Genomic DNA, 17337 nt, shown 5'->3' with positions numbered 1-17337 from the left:
GTTTCTGCAGACAAAATGCAAGGGGTTCCACTTTGTGTGTGGTTGACTTATGTTGTGAAAGGGGTTCCACTCTAACTTTTTTTTCCTAGATGTGGTATAGTATCTCATAATGCCTCTCTCTCTCTCTCTCTCTCTCTCTCTCTCTCTCTCTCTCTCTCTCTCTCTCTCTCACACACACACACACACACACCAGAAAATTGGGAAAAAGGGTTCAAACTAGATTGAAGAAGGAACGAAGAAGAAGAAATGGAACAAAAAGATATTTTCAGCATTTCAGAATGGGAGAACGACTCGCTTGGAGTTGTTTGTTTTCTAATGGAATGTCGTTACCCGGTTCATGAAACACGTGTTTACATTTTCAGTATCTTTTCTTGTAGGTTTCCATTAGTTGTGCTTGACTATTATTTTCATGAAGTTGTTCATGAAAGTTGTGCTGTTAGATGTATATAAAAAAAAGGGCCCATGGATTCAATTAGTGGACTTGATGCTTGTATTTCGGATGGGTGTTGTTCACATCTTTTGGAGACTTGATTTTGGGTGTTGCAAAATTGGTTGTTTTTTTGTAATCTGGATGAACTTTGATTGCTTGAACGAGGATGTTTTTCTTTTTTGTAATCTGGACGAACTTTGATTGCTTGAATGGTGAGTCGACAACTTTTTTGGAATGAAATGGACAGTGGATGAGAGAAGTTATAAGAGGGGATGAGAGATGTCGGTCTCTGGAAAGAAAACAAACAGGGCATTGAACTGTGTCCAATATGTCTAACTCCTTTCATCATTCTCACCAGTCTACTTTATATTCTCCTCAGCAAAATGAGCCATATGGTTCTGTTATGTTCCAAAAGTACCTAATGGATACTCTGAAGATATGATAAGTAAATACAAATGGCAAGTCCTATCCCATTCAAACCTCTTGAAACTGCCACCTAAAATAGCTAGTCAGGACAAGTAAGCACTAGACATGATGAAATATTAGATTTTCAATGAGGACTAGTTGCTCTATCTTTTTTTTCTTTGAAACGTATTAAATTACATTGCAAAACAAATGGCAAAGCCCATAACTAACATAACAATCAACAAAAAGCTGGAGTTTCAACACTCTGGCTTCAGACAATGTTAAGGACTTCACCAACTCTTCATTTCTCTTCGATAACTGATGGTGATTGATGGTTGTTGCACAGACAATGTTAAGCTGGGTTGTCATCTGTCTTGAATGTTGTTTGCTATTACCAGAGCTGCTACTTGTCATGGAACAAGACATGATCTAACAATGCTTTGAGATTAGGTTTTGCACAACACCGTCAGCTTACTTGCTAATCTAGCCAAACAGTACTGGAAAGAAAAATACTAACCTGTGAAAATACAACAGAAAGAAAGGTTAAATTTTGAGAATGACCATACCTGTCGTAAAGCTTGGGTACCTTCTTTCTCAACAATTAATTTTTTCTTTCTCAAGAAAAAGTTACATAGTTGCATTACATTCATCAAATGACATCTCCCTCATGGCAAGAATGCCAAGAACTATATGACCTTGTTCGTTTTGGGTATTTTGAATTTGGATTTATAGGTAATGAGTGTCGAGGGAAGTAGAGTAATGATTAGTAGGGGTCTATGTTTCCTGTTACATAGCCAAGAAATCAGCAAAAAAAATGATCATGAAAAGCTTGATTTGAGCAATTTTTATTTGAACCGTTCGATAAAAAACAAACAAAAATTGATCGGATCAAGCCCTTTCTCGGTCTTTTATTTTTTTTGCTGATTTCTCACAGATACCCTTAAAATCACGTTCTGAACATATTGAGCGGCTTGGATCATCGCAAATTGGTCGGGAAAGGGTACGTCCTTAACAAGTTAAGAGCGTCCTTACTTGAAATTTTGTATATATATATATATACGAGGCGGTTCAGGAGACACCCAAAAAAACACCTCATAGTTTCCGATCAAATTTTGATGATCCAAGCCGCTCAATGTGATCAGAACGTGATTTTATGGGTACTTGCGAGAAATCAGCAAAAAAAATGACCTGGAAGGGCTTGATCCGAACAGTTTCGAACAGTTTTTTATTGAACGGTTCAAATAAAAATTGCTCAAATCAAGCCTTTTCCGGTCAGTTTTTTTGCTAATTTCTCGCGAGCACCCTTAAAATCACATTCTGCACACATTGAACGGTTCGGATCATAAAAATTTGATCAGAAACTATGAGATTGAGAGCATCCTTACTTGATATATATATATATATATATATATATATATATATATATATATATATATATATATATATATATATGAGGAGGGATCTAGGGACAAAAAATTTGCCAAAACAATAGACACTAAATCCTAGCCATTAAAATGAATGGTTGAGATTAAAAAATAAAAGACACATTCTCTCTCTTCCCCATCAACTCACGTGTTCTCCCTCTCTAACTTTCTCCTCTCGCTCTCTCTCTCTAACTTTCTGTCACTATTCTCTCTTTCTCTCTCTCTCTCTCTCAACTTTAAATCTTAAATTATACATAACTTTTGTTTTACAAATTCAATTTTTATAAATTTTATATTTCTGAAATCTACTTGAAAAACTCTACAAAATAAGATCCATAATGAATGTAAAATTATGTAAAGTAAATTTTTTAATTTTTCCATGTGGCAATAATTTTTTTGGGATCATGTAGAGGAATTTGTTGGAAAAAACTATTTTTAATATCTTCTCAGTATTCCAAATTTTTTCCCATAAGAATAAATGAAAAAGTAACAGTAAAAGTGAGAACAATATAAGATTTTATTTTCACAGAAACAAACCAAGAAAAAAATATCCTCAAGAAGTGAAAATTACTTCAAATCCTGAGGGATTTTGAATGATAATGAATTTTTATTGAAGTATGCGGCAAAATATCCTCAAGAACTAAAAATGTGTTCTATTAATTTTTTTGCAATCTCTAAATCCCTCCGGATTTGAAGTAATTTTCACTTCTTGAGGATATTTTTTTCTTGGTTTGTTTCTATGAAAATAGAACCTTATATAGTTCTCTCTTTTACTGTTACTTTTTCATTTATTCTTATGGGAAAAAATTTGGAATATTGAAAAGATATTAAAAATAGTTTTTCCAATAAATTCCTCTACATGATCCCAAAAAAATTATTGCCACATGAAAAAATTAAAAAATTTACTTTACATAATTTTACATTCATTATAGATCTCATTTTGTAAAGTTTTTCAAGTAGATTTCAGAAATATAAAATTTATAAAAATTAAATTTGTAAAACAAAAGTTATGTACATTTTAAGATTTAAAATTGAGAGGGAGAGAGAGAGCGGAGAAAGTTAAAGAGGGAGAACACGTGAGTTGACGGGGAAGAAAGAGAATGTGTCTTTTATTTTTTAATCTCAACCATCCATTTTAATGGCTAGGATTTAGTGTCTATTGTTTTGGCAAATTCTTTGTCCCTAGATCCCTCCCCTATATATATATCTAGTCCGTTTCAAATGAGATGGTCTTCATTTTAGTTAAAATGCGAACCTCCCATTATATATATATGGTTTTTCTTTGGTTAAAAAAAAAAAAATAGAAACAGAATCAAGAAAATTTTACTAGGCAACATTCAATGGGTAAATTTTGGATATAGGATCTCGAAAGTTCACACTGTACAAGAAATTTAGATCTCAAAAATATTCACTTTACTATTCTTATGTAAGGGAGAAAACCTTCGTAGAAAACGAGAATATTGTGGTTCCATTTGGTATTTGCACAAAATTTACACGAACAAGAGGAAATTGTCGTCATTTATTCTCAACATATCCTCCCCAAAGAAAAGCAACAAAGAATATTTTGCTGCATCACAATGAATCTTGGGAAATCCGTAAACCACGAATTTATCCAACCAAATACCTGTTAAGTACCCAAATATAAATTAAGGCCGGAATATTCTCATAGTTTTTGTCACTTGTAGACGACAGAACGGACACCTGGAAACAGCAGATGAGCACCTCCGACACATAACATGACCACACGGGACTATGGTGTTATCGACTTCATTGGTCAAACAGATACGGCACAACCATGATGCTTTAGCTGTATCTGCTTCTTTGGCTGCCAAGTCAGATTTTTCCTGCAATATTGTGCTCTCTCAGTTAAAAAACTCTACAATGATTGTAACCACTAGTTTGCACTTATTAGAGGGCCTTCGAAGTAAAGAAAGTAACCCTGCAAAGCAAACAGACTGCTCTTGTTGTGAAGACAAAAAAGATGTGACCATGCCAGAAATTGGGGCCTATATTGGCCTCGATGAGAAACATCTAACTCGGGCAAGACAATTCGGTGGTGTGGAATTAAATGAAACAATAAAACTGAAAAAATTGGTTTACAAACTCTCTTCTATTTGATTGCCCATGTTTCTAATTTGGGAAGTCTCAAATCCAAATTCATTTCGAAAACTCAATGCATTAAATCTTCGAGTTTTCCAATACTAACCCACACAAATTGCTATGTGTAGTGGCCCAAATAAATGGGGCTCCGTACTGACTCCGAAGACATACCACCGAGCCCCGTACCGACTCCGGAAGCATATTACCGAGGGCTCCGTACCGACCCCGGAGACATACCACCGAGGGCTCCGTACCAACCCCGGAGACACAACACCGAGGGCTCCCGAGCAAGTCTCCTACGCCTAATAAGACACATCATCGAGAAGAATCCTCGCGAAGGGCTGACCTGGCCATGTGCTCCGTAACTGCCTTATCCGGTGCGTCATCTATGATGTCACCCGAGGCGGTTACCTGAGCGTGACCTCCACGCGCTAGCTTGGAGGCCAAGTAAACCAAGGTCTATAAATACAAAGGGATACTCATCTTTGAGAAGTATGCCATCTTTCCCTAACCCTAGACCTATATCCTCCTCTGAGATCTAACTTGATCGTTGGAGGGTCACTGGGCTATTCTAGCCCTAGTGACTTGTTGCAGGTTCAGAGGCGGGGGAACGGAGCAGCAGAAGAGGAATACTAACTCAGGTCAAGGTCCCTCCAAATCGAACCCCTACACTATGAATACTTTAAAAGGTGGGAATAATGAGGCAATGCTGTAAAACAATTCCCTTTCACTTGAATTAGAGTGCATTCCATGCAGGTTCCTTTAAAAAGGTTGGATCTCCCAAAATGAACTAGCATCGCAATTTGATTGAGGATCACTTCAAATCAAGCATACATTCCCAAGTATTGTTCTAGAGAAGTCATGACGCCTCATGGCAGCATCTTGAACATCTTGTTGAATACTAGAAGAAACCCTCTCTTGCACAGCTCCATGTCATGGTTCCCCCTCTTCTCACAAGGCAGTGGGGGATATAAAACCATTACATAAAATACTTTCACCTGCCGTGAACTCAAATGGTCCACTGTCTCTAAAGAAGGGTTGAGGGACAAAATTCTAACCAGGAGTAATTTTTCTGTCTCAATCATCATTTGTCCGGACTCATTGGAGTAAGTTCCTTAGCTTGGACAGAACATATAATATATGTCGCACTTGAATCCGCTTGGATCAGATAGATGCAGGGCGTCTGTGTGTGTGTGTCCCTTATTCTCTCTCTTATAGCAATACAAAGTTGTCATAGCTTAGTTGCAGGGAGCTCCTAAAGTGGTGCCGCTCCCACCTTAGGAGCCCGCTTTTGTGCTCCCAACTAAGGAGCTTAACGGGAGCCCGCTCCCGTTGAGATGGGAGCTCGCTCCTTTCAAAGATGGGGGAGCTTTTGTATGATCTTGGTATAGAAAAACAGGGATTTATCACTTGGTTTTATTAATTAGTCTTTGATGAACTCATATATCTAGCCCAAGTCATGATATCTTGAAAAGAAAACCATACGGTATTGTAACACTAGCCCATTTCTTACACTTAGAGGACTAATTGGCCCATATTTTTACTTCTGAAAATGATTTTACTTTTAAAGTGAATACTCTATGCTACATTATTTTCATAATATATGTACACGCTCCTCTCACACTCTCAACCTTGGGAGCTTCTGTATTCCCTCGCTCCCACGCTCCCATCCCCGCTTTTGCTCCCGCTCCCGCTTTGTGCAACTAAGTGCCATAGTGCTCTATCAGCTGTGCACAGTGTTATACGTGCCCACTGAACGTGAACACAGGAAATATCATATTTGGAATCTGTAATATCAGTTTTGCAAAATCCTTTTATAAATTAGGTTCGTAAACCAAGACATCCTAATATCAGATTCTTTTCGAGTAAAAATAGTTGTCAAGAACGTCAAAACATCATTTTAATGTTTTGTCTAAAAAGGATTCTTTTACACAGATTCCTAAAAACACATGTTCAGAAAACTGTCGGCTCAAAAAGTTCTGAAAAAGTGTCGCACAAAACTCATTTGAAAAACAACAATGTACCACTCATAATTTGTGGCGTATGAGAAAGAAAAGAAACCGGAACTTTGACAATGTGACATAAGATACTATGGTAAATCATAACAGCGTGGCATACTGAGACTATGGTAAATCATAACAACGTGGCATACTGAGACTATGGTAAATCAAGTAATACAAACCTGCTCTAGCAACAATGTTGCCTGAGACTCTTTCAGTTGTTCTTGCAAGGTCAATGTCGTTTGCAACAGGGACTGTCTCTCCACATCCAAATTAATACCTGCCGTTGAAAGCATCTCATGAACTGCTTGCACCAGCTCTGCAGCTGAGACTCGGCCATACTGAAGATCCTTATTTGCCTGCCAACCATACAAACAGCCCTTCTTAGCTAACTGAATGACCCTTCTCAAAAAAAATAAAATAAAACCAAACCACAGCTAAGTGAATAAAGAAACAGGGAATGTTCAAGAGACGAGCACAGAAGTTGAAGAAAATATTCCTTCACATGCATTTCCACAAAAAAATGCCAATATTCCTTCACATCTTTCTCAGGAAGTTTGGTTTTGTGGTTTTCAGAACTTGTTATCTTGCAATTTTTGGAAAAGAAGAAAGAGTGATGATCCAAGACCAGGAGATACCAAAGAGTGATCATTTTAGGTATTTAGGCTCAATTATTAGTAGAGATGGAGAGATTGCTGATGATGTGACCCATAGGATCCAAGTGGGGTGGCTCAAGTGGAGAAGCGCTACTGGTGTACTATGTGACAAGAGGGTACCCACAAAATTGAAGAGAAAATTCTATGTAACTGCCATAAGACCAGCGATGCTTTATGGGACAGAATGTTGGCCTATTAAGAAACAACATGTGAGCAAGATGAGTGTAGTGGAAATAAGAATATTGAGGTGGATGTGTGGTTAGACTAAACGAGATAGGATTAGAAATGAAACAGTTCGTGAGATGAGATGGTAGGTGTAGCACCTATAGAGGAGAAGTTGAGGGAAAATAGGCTAAGGTGGTTTGGGCATGTCTACCGTAGACCAGAAGATACAGTAGTTAAGAGAGCGGATAGGATAGCTCTAGGTAGCAATGCTACGGGGAGGGGTAGACCTAAATTGACATTAGATGCTGTTGTGCGCAAAGATATGAGTATAATGGATTTGTGTGAACAAGTGGCCCTTGACAGAGCTCAATGGAAGAAATTGATTCATGTAGCCGACCCCAAGTGATTGGGACGTAAGGCTCAGTTTGGTTTGGTTTGGTTTGGTTTAAGTATTTTCTTAGAAAACATTTAAAAAAAGATTTTTGGAGCATTTCTTGCTACAAAGTAATAAGATGTGAAAATGGTGAATTTTGTGTTCTTGAAATTTGCGAAAATTGTTTTGGAAAAGTAACTCTTAAAACATCAACCCGACTGCAATTTTCAATTGGCAGTTGCGACAACATGATTCTGAACATGAAGCAAGCAATTAACCAACCCCAACTCCTATCACCTTATTTAGCTATTTGTGCAGATGGTTTAAACCTTTCACGAGTACACTTGACCAAACAAAACCAAGAAAAAGGGGAGGAGATCATTCATGAAAATTTTCTAGATTCAAGGAAAACAGTAGAAAACCTATACCCTCAAGGGACTGGAGAGCTGATTTCTTTAGATTATTAAACAGCGCTTGAAAGCTAGAGTGACATGGGAGCTAATTGAATAGATAATTAGCTATTGGCTACTTGAGAACTGTACGCTACTATTTCTTTATTATTCTTTTATTATTATTATTATTATTATTATTATTTTTTGTAATGGTTTTATATCAGCATTAAACAAGAGATCATTAAATACAAAATCAGCATTCGCTGAACACAGCGCCCGTAAATAGAACTAAAATCAATTTTCATGACATTACGTCAACATTCAAATGGATTCGCGATATTTAACAGCAAAGGCAGTGCCATTCTTTCCAGAGATGCAATATGAGGCCAATGAATTAACAAAGAAGTAATTAAGAACAGAAAATTACCAGAGTAGATTTTGATTTGCCACTTCTAGAACCTTCTGGCCGCTCGACATGCACCCTGTTTTGAGCAGCTTTGCGGTTGCCGTTATCCTCCACCGCGGTTGATGAAGAAGCCTCATTGCCAATTGATACACCTTTGAATGAGAAAATGTGTGAAGAAAGAAGAGGTTCAATCACACCATGGGAAATTTCCACCTTGAATCTGTATAGTGCTTGCCCTGCTGACGGTCTCACATCCTCTAGAACTCTGCCATACTTCAATTTTTCTCCATTTTGAGACCGCCAAGCAACAATTTCTCCTGAATAAAAGGGTCTCAAAGGGTGAAGTTGTACTTGAATAGAATCTTGAGGTAGTATTACTCTTCCAAGAAAACTGTTTTTTCCACCTGTGCCTTCATTTACTCTTTTTTCGGGACGAAGTTTCAAGAGATTCACAATTGCAGTCTCTGAGTCTTCAGGACAGAGAAATAACGATCCAATAGGAAGTGGGACTCGGCAACCTAAAACCTGGCTCAAAATAATTGCAATAATGTCTAGAACTGACATATAAGTCGGTGGTTCGGCAACTAACATGCGGGTCTTCAACCGGTCAATAAAATAAAGAGTTCTATGTTTGGATTCGCCTTCCCATTCCAGAATTTTAGATTCATTCCCTAAACGGGTAATGTCTAAATATTGCGGCAGAAGCAGAAAGCGAGTACGAAGGCATTGAACAAACTGCAACTTCTCTGCAATAACTACCAGAGAGGTCTGTATTTCCTCCAAAGTTAGACTATCAAAGTCTGGAATGTCACTGCTTATACTATTGACAACACTCCATACTGCAGACTGAAATGATTTGCTTAGCAATTTTTGTCTGATAGCAACTATTGGCACTGAGCCAATCTGTTCCAAGCTCTGTAGATGCTCCCCGTGATCTAACTCCTACAGCATATTTGGAGATTTTGATCATATTACACAGAAACAAAAATAAAACCTAGATATGTAACAATGCAAGGATCAAACATTCACTTTTGTATGTCGTTTCAATTAGTTAGGAAGAAAACGGTCTGAAACAATTCAGAAGGTTTGCAGAAATATTTCTTATGTGTTGAAATAACTCAATGTTTTGGTTGTTTCGTAGAATTTGACTTGTTTGGGTGCATTTCGGTTGGTGTTGGCAATGATTTGTGATTCCACTCATGTTTTGTTTCAGTCTCCTAGGAAACAGAAACATTTAGCCCGTTTAGATAGAGATGAAACAAAAAAAATTCTCCTCGAGTCAATGGAACTGATAAAATAGCAAAACAAATTGCAGCAGACCATGTTCGTACCTCTACAACTATCTCAGATAGCATCTTGATCCCAAGGGCTGTACATATTTTCTCAGGAACATCTGGGTTAACTAACCTCAGCCTGGAAGTGTCAATGTGTTTGATATACCAAGAGCCATAAGAATCGACATACACACAAGATTTTGCATGAACAAGTCTGCATCCATCATCAGGCACTATGGCTCCTGATTCCCAGTTGGATAGATCTGACATGTTTGCTTCAATGGTTTTATCACACACAAAATGCAGAATTTCCATCACAGCACGGAGCTCATTTGGATTTAGACGCTGATACCCACATGCTTTCTGAAGATTTGAGAGAAGATCCTTTGCACAAGTAACTGATAGCATGTCCTTAAGCCCCATATCTCTAAGAATCTTGACAAAAGGGAGATATATACTAGGGAGCTCAAATGCAAATGGCGAGAGGTTGATTGTCAAACGCACGAAAAGAGAGCTAGCGGTCACCAAGCGTGTTCCATTCGCAGCTGGCATGAATGCCACTCTCTGCAACTCTGCTATGTCTGGCAAAGAAAGACAGATAAAATACCTTTAGTACCTATTTCTTTAGCCAATATTAGGAAATTGGTAGATAGAATGGTGTTAATTTGATCATCACATAGCTTCACCCATCAGCTTCTTGCCTTCTTTGCGTTACTCCATAGTTAATATAGACACGAAGAGGAAGTTTCTTAAATAAAGAGAACTGGAAATTACCAGTTTCAATATTGCAGAAGGAATCCCTGAATAAATTGATAGCGGAAAATCTGGGTAAACCCATCAAACCACCTTGACAAATTAAAAAGTTGCCATAAAAAGATAATGTTCCTTTTTGAACCATTGTCCGAATGAACTTTCAAGAACAAAAGTGAGCATGTGATAAACAAAGGCAATCCAAGGCGGTATATGACACCCAAGCTCATGGTTCTGAATGTTTAAGATGGATGACCACATAATTATGCATGACGTTAAGGCTGCAAACGAGCCAAGATGAGTCTTGTAGTGTTAGGCTCGGCTCGCAAAAAATGAGGTCAGCTCGAGCTCAGCTCAAACTCGAAACGAGCTGCAAGAACTGGGCTCGCTGAAATTTTTGCAAACCTCAAGCTCAGCTGCCAATTGCTCAAAATATTTAACCAAATTCAGGCACTAGAGACAGCGTAACGGCAAAATGGTTGGGCTCTGTTCAAGGGTTCTGGCTTTATCATTTGGGTTGAATATCTAGTGTGGGACTAAAGGAGAAGGATTCACGCCTTCTGCAGGCATTTTACTTGGACAAAAACTCTTGTCCCACATCGAAAAAGTGGAAGCTTTATAGAGGCATCAGTTTTTTTATAGAGGATCTTGATGACACACAGTTTTTGTTGGCAGGAAAAGTTAAAAGTCTTCAAAATTTATTATAACAATGCTATTAATAGCAATTAGTTGTTATAAATTAATGTACAGACTAGGCTCAGCTTGTATATCAAATGAGCTGAGATACTTGGATCGAGCATGTTCATTTATTTTCATGAGTCGCACTTGAACAAGCCAAGCCTCGAGCTGGCTTACGAACAACTCGGTTCATTTGTAGCTCTACATGTCATGAATAAAGTCAAACATCTTTTTGTTTTCTTAACCTAAACACAGTCAAATTTCAAAATTTTAGATTTTTGATATTCCAAAAAGGGATTCCCATTTATCAAACTCCTTCCATCCCCCTTGTCCTAATTTCAGGATTTTGGACAAGAGACCTCTGCTGAGTCTTAAAGTCCTCGTCCCCTGGAAACTACTGCAATCCGAAAGGGATTCCCATTTAACAAGACAATCAAAAGTGCACAATTTTTCATCCAGCTACACCTTCCTCCTATCGACCATATTCTCAAGACACTACTGCTTGAAACATTGAGGTCCCAATGATCGGAACCTGGACCAGTTGATCATTCTAACTATTCAACCAGACTGTATGACGTGTATAACAACAAAAGAGGAACTTACCTATAGAAGAGAGGGAACCCCAGACCTTGTCAAGGTACTTTAAGACTTCAAAAGAAGCTTCCTCAACGGTAATTAAGCCTGACACAGTAGGCCAGTGAGCAAGAGTATCCTCACCACTATTTCTCCCAATTACCTGCAATATATAACTATATGTTTATATGCATAGAACATTAACTTCCAAAAAGCATGGATGGAATCTCAATTTGATACCTGCACGTGTTTCAAAACAATAGAAAAGGCTGGAGGGCTCCTCAGATGAAGCGCTCCCCAAGAGTACTCGGGTGGTATAACACTCTGTCTAGAGAGAATGGGAGCACAACTCCATGCTAGTGGCCAATCCTTCAATATAATTGCCTCATTGTATGAGCACAGTACTCTCTTGCCTCCTCTTGTACTACCTACATTTGGAAATCCCTTTTCAGCAGGTACGCATGCAATTTTTCCAAGTATGTTGCAGAAGTTGTTGCCATAAAGCACCGCGAAATTCGAGAATATGGCTCTCATGACAGATTCAGCTAACAACCATGTTTCCAAAGGAACTTCGTTTTGAGAGTTGAATGAATCTGTCTCAAATTCGTCCACAACCCCTTTACTTTTTATATATTCAGCTCCAAGGGACTCCACTCTCCTGGCACACTCAAGTATGACATCTGTTTCTACTGCAGTTCGAAGGCCTGTTTTTCTTAATATACTAAGCCATCCATCAGTACCAAACCTTTCTCCAGGAAATTTCTTCCTCTCACCAGCAAATACAGAGGATAATAAAACATCTCCAGGATCAAATAGATCCTTGGGCTTAGATAGTTCCAGAGAAGGTTCTTCAGCATTTTTTACGAAATTAGACTCCCTCAAGGCTTCAATGACAGATGAATCGAGCTGAAGATCTTGCCAATTGGCATAAAGATAAATCAAAATGTCCTCTTGCTCAGACTCAGGTTTTAATTCAAACCCAGGCAATCCGAACCTAACAAAAATTTGTTGATCATGCAAAATAGGAACCCCAAGGGCTTGGAGTAGTGAGCTTTCATTGGAATCTGTCAAGTAAGAAAGGCAATGCTCGTGATATGGCTTGAGGAATGAATTTGAAGAAATCAAACAAAGCTCTTGGGCGTGTAGTTTGGTGTATGACCCTACTACGGTTTTGAAAATAGGCAGATCACACAACACTTCCAGTTCTTCGCTCTCATACTTTGAGCCATTTGAAGAGAAATCAGAAGCCAAAAGCGCAAAGATTTCATCACGCTCGGCAGCTGCAAATGAAGAGATTTCAGGAAAATAGCCAGCATGTTTAGCTGCAACAAGTTTGGATGCAATAACTTGTCCCAGTGATTGGTCAGGTGTGGGAAAGAAATTACATGGAGCAGCACAATCCATGAAAGAAACATCAAAAATGGGAATGTTGCATTGGTACAAGAACGATAACAACCAAGGGTATCGATTCTTGGCAACTTCGAAAGCTAAAATGTAAGGCTGGTACAACTCAGAAGCTAATTCAGACAGATCACTTTCTGCTGCTCCTGTTTCCGAGGAAGCATTTGCAGAGTTCGGGTTCACAATGGGAGGTGGAATGAAAACCAGTTGACGTTCTCTAACGCGGCACAAGACTTGCCTACCAAGAAAAGAAGGGATAAGAGGCCAATCAGCAAAAAGGGAAAGATCTTCCAAAGAACCAGTAAAACTTCTCCAGAAAAGCCTTATCCATTCAGGAGAAGGGCCTCCCTCACCATCATAACTTGCAGTACTCTGCCATGAAAACCAGGGAGCTCTATTTGAGTCCATCACATGATTCACCCAGTTTACATGAAAAAGTAGTCTCATATGTTTAGCCAGCAAGTGAAGAGAAAAATTTTGCAGTTTCAATAATGGTTGAAGTGCGCAGGTTGAAAAAAGGGCAGCCAAGATTGGTCTATCCAATACTTCTGGATGGATAAACTTTGACGCTAATGAAGTCATCAGGGTTTGTTGCTCCTTGTTTCCAACCCAAATTTCAGTAACCCCCAACTTCGCTAGAATGTTTGTTGCAGTTGGGCACGGTAACCCTCTGAGCTCAGCAGCTATACGTAGAAGATTCTGGTCCCCATTTCTCCTGATACTGTCACTGCTGCCGGTGTTTCTCTGAACCAAGGGCCCACCTGCCTTGCCAATATCTTCCACAACTACCCGGCCAAAATCAAATAAAGCCTTTCCTAAAGTAGTCACCATTTCAAGTGCATCTCCTCCTGAATTGGCAGAATTCTGGGTAGACATTCCGTAAAGTTTGTGCAACTCTGGAATTGATGCAGAACCCGAACCGCTGTCTTCTTTAATTGCCCTATATGCATTATCAAAGGTAAAGGTGTTCATCATTGCATTAGCTGAACTTGAATGAGATAGCTCATCAACCCAAATATCAGACAAGCAATACTCAAGAACATCCACAAAAGTATCAACAGCCCGAAGGACAATAGAGGCTGAAGACACCTTAAGAAGGTCCCGAACCATCCTAGGTTTGATTTCACGAACTATAACTCCCACAGCCTGGATTTCAGTCACCAATTGCCACGGAACAGAAAATACAGGATAATGTTCCTTCACAAAGGTACAAACTCTTGCTGGTAGCACATTATCACCCACTGCACCCCCAGGTTGTGAAAGAAACATACCCTCTTCAGCCTTGACAAGATTTCCAGAGTGCAGTTGCCATACAGGGAGGTCAACAAGACGAGCATAGAAAGGCCTGATTACTTGCTGAATTATACATTCCCAATCTGCTTTGAGCACCTTATTTGAAAATAGCTTACAATCACCACCTGATTCATGAATCTGAGCATGCCCACTAGCCCTTGGCCAGAAAGAATAATGGTCACTGTGCGAATTCAAAGACACACTAATTGCACGGGTCAAACTAGAATCCAGATTAGAAATTGATGGTTCCCTTCTTAACTTCTGAATTTCCAAAACCATCTCGATATAGGAATCACGGACACAAGACATCAGCTCTCTGTTCCAAGCTTCTATCAGTGCATTTCCGGCATCAGGCTGCGCCTCAGCCAAATCTTCCACATTTTGGTATTTAAAGAGGCAACGGCCTCGATTGTGACGGACAAGGAAATATCCAACAATAGCGACAGGTATGTTTACAGAACCAGATAATGGAAGAGGGCACATAACTGAACTTGATGGATAAGCCTCAGCTGGTTGACCATTGCGACATATGAGTGCTGCAACTCCGGCAACAGGTGTCAAGTTGTATGCTAGATACCGCCTGGTAAGAAAATGATTATCTCGTGATTAAACCATGACATAAGTTATAATGCATGTTACCAAATAACAAATGTAGTGATTAAAACAAAAACAAGAAGAATACACTTTCTTACGTACCTATCAAGGGCCATATTTCTTGTCTGACCAGAACCCAGGCTAAGCACAACGAGCCACCGGTCAACAACTCTACTTCCTCCTTGATACAGATTCACATCGATTATATGCAATTTGATTGCAGCATTTGAGCTACTAAATAGCCTAGATATTTGGAACTTTCTCCACTTCTTCTCTGAAAAAGGATTTCTCATAATACCAAGTGAAGAATCGACACAAATGGAGTAATCCTGGGAAAGCTGTGGGCTTCCTTCCTCCCATGTGGATAGTGTGACCTGGAAATTTGTTATTTTTAAAGCAAACACAGTGATATCATACTCAACATACCATTTGAGCTACATGAATAAAAACTCCCGTTACATGAAAAATCCATCTTCTCAAGGGGTCAACTCTAACAACAGGAGACCTATCAAAAACAGGAAATCTTTTTTACAAACCTGATGAGATGCTGGTGCAAAAACCAGAAATGATGATGCCACTCCAATTATTTTCCTTATGTCCCACTAGGTGCAGCCACATTTCCTAATGACCATCTCTCCAAAATTTGCTTTGCCAAAAGACTAATTTAAAAATATGATTCCAATCGTTATTTGTGAAGCTCATTGGCCCTAAAGTCCTTGCACTATGGTGTGGTATCCCCCCTTCTTTTGTGCGCATGTGTGTTGGGGGGTGTGGTAAAAAACCTTCTTGAAATAACAGCACTTCCAGAGGGAACTAGGATTACAAATCATGCAGAAACTAGTTGCTATGAGGCGCATGCTTGGTTGGGACCTTATTTGTTCTGGCTTTTAATTCACAATGGCTGGGATAGAGCAGTTCTCAAGGTCAAGGTTACATCATGGTAGCTGTAGTTTAAACTATTTCAAGCATGCAGCAGACAAACAGCAGATTGAAAACCACTTTGCTGCATCAGCTTCTAATAAATGCTTCGATTAGTTAAATATTTGTGATTCGTCTATGACTTCTCCTCAGCCCTACAGGCTCCAGGAAAGCAATGGCTGCATAGGCAACTAACAAGAGTTATTCCATATCAGATCTTACCTGCAAAACCGACTTCAAGAATAAAAGTACTCTAGAACCATGCTCCATAAATTTGTCAAATATATCTTCTATTCTCTTTAGTCCACACTCAAGTCCATTTTTCATGCACTCAGAGGACAGAGGCATGCGGATAACAGTAGAATCTGATGATGACCATGGCATACTTTGGCTAATCAACAGGGGATTAAACTGATCAAGAAATTGCTCCATCAAATTAGTACCTGATATCAGATTAGGGAAACTGTCAGTTCTTAATTGCTCTTGGAGGCTGAATAGACATAGCGAACTGATCAATTCTGTCATAAAGAAGAAAATAGCAGAGAGAGAGAGAGAGAGAGAGAGAGAGAGAGAGAGACCATGAGTGGTCAGGCTTTTTGAACCAAACTAGCTATCCCATAGACTTCAATTGACATTAGAGCATGCTTTGAAACATCCCATAAAACATGCGACTCTCTGCTCTCTATATGGCTTACGGAAGTAAAATAATGCTTTATTTGTTTGAGTTTGTGGGGTAGGGCAGTAAGTTCCCTTTCAAGGAGATAGACCATATAAACTGATAGCTCCAAAGACGAGGGAACCTTCTCAGACTACAAAAAACCAAGAACCTTTCTGAGAAGTTCACAACAAGAACAGCTTATATAATGGACATACGCTCATCGCACCATAAATTTCAAATACCAAAGTTCTTTGTATTCCATCATTGTCTACCCTAATTGTCCCCACGAATCATAACAGTACCCCAACAAATCAACATAGATATTACCATGCAAGAGTATAGCTGTATATTGATACTCCAAGTGGTGATGATACTGAATGCATGCACGCGTGCTAACAAATTACCTATCAAGGAGAACATTTTTGCTGCAGAAGAAGAACTTGAAGGCACAGCAAAGGCCAGACCACGAGGATCAAACATGTAAAGGCAGCCACCAGATACAACTGATGGGAGATCACATATGTGGAAACAGCTAAGCAGACCTAAACCGTAGTTTAGGGTATCACCACGCAGTCTCCAAGGAGGAAGAAACTGGAGGTTACTCAATTCCTCCCTACTCAAGCTGACACCTTCCAAGATGGCAAGAAGGGCAGGCCCTTGAAATTCACCTGATCCAGAAGAGTTTCCATGATGTGTGTATGACATAAGATCATTTGAGAAAAAGAAAACTTGGAAAAGGCTACAGACATAATCCACCAATGAGCTGAATTAAGGATTCAGCAGAGCAACATGGAGCAGTTAAATCACACAACCCCTAAAGAAGTCCCAGACTTTCATTCAGATAGAC

General features: G+C 39.1%; 1 protein-coding gene across 2 annotated transcripts in view; it reads right to left on the bottom strand.

The window, feature by feature from the left end:
* Positions 1 to 3580: 3580 nt before the first annotated feature.
* LOC131301671 (uncharacterized) overlaps positions 3581 to 17337 on the bottom strand; it is a 45133-nt gene continuing 31376 nt past the window's right edge. Inside the window, exons 5-13 of one of the 2 annotated variants that reach the window (XM_058328048.1) lie at positions 16895 to 17158; positions 16055 to 16275; positions 15017 to 15288; positions 11867 to 14900; positions 11657 to 11789; positions 9683 to 10206; positions 8373 to 9293; positions 6542 to 6718; positions 3581 to 4103 (exon numbers count right to left, since the gene is read on the bottom strand). In XM_058328048.1, the coding sequence (XP_058184031.1) occupies positions 3906 to 4103; positions 6542 to 6718; positions 8373 to 9293; positions 9683 to 10206; positions 11657 to 11789; positions 11867 to 14900; positions 15017 to 15288; positions 16055 to 16275; positions 16895 to 17158 (5744 nt within the window). In that variant the 3' untranslated portion in view covers positions 3581 to 3905. Of the gene's footprint in view, positions 4104 to 6541; positions 6719 to 8372; positions 9294 to 9682; positions 10207 to 10260; positions 10472 to 11656; positions 11790 to 11866; positions 14901 to 15016; positions 15289 to 16054; positions 16276 to 16894; positions 17159 to 17337 lie in introns of those variants that run through there. The other variant, XM_058328049.1, reaches the window with a different exon arrangement.

This window comes from Rhododendron vialii, chromosome 9a (assembly GCF_030253575.1).
Source record: "Rhododendron vialii isolate Sample 1 chromosome 9a, ASM3025357v1".
In the NCBI taxonomy this organism is placed as follows: domain Eukaryota; kingdom Viridiplantae; phylum Streptophyta; class Magnoliopsida; order Ericales; family Ericaceae; genus Rhododendron; species Rhododendron vialii.
Note: the sequence above shows the minus strand (reverse complement) of the source record. Positions and strands in the feature narration are given on the sequence as shown.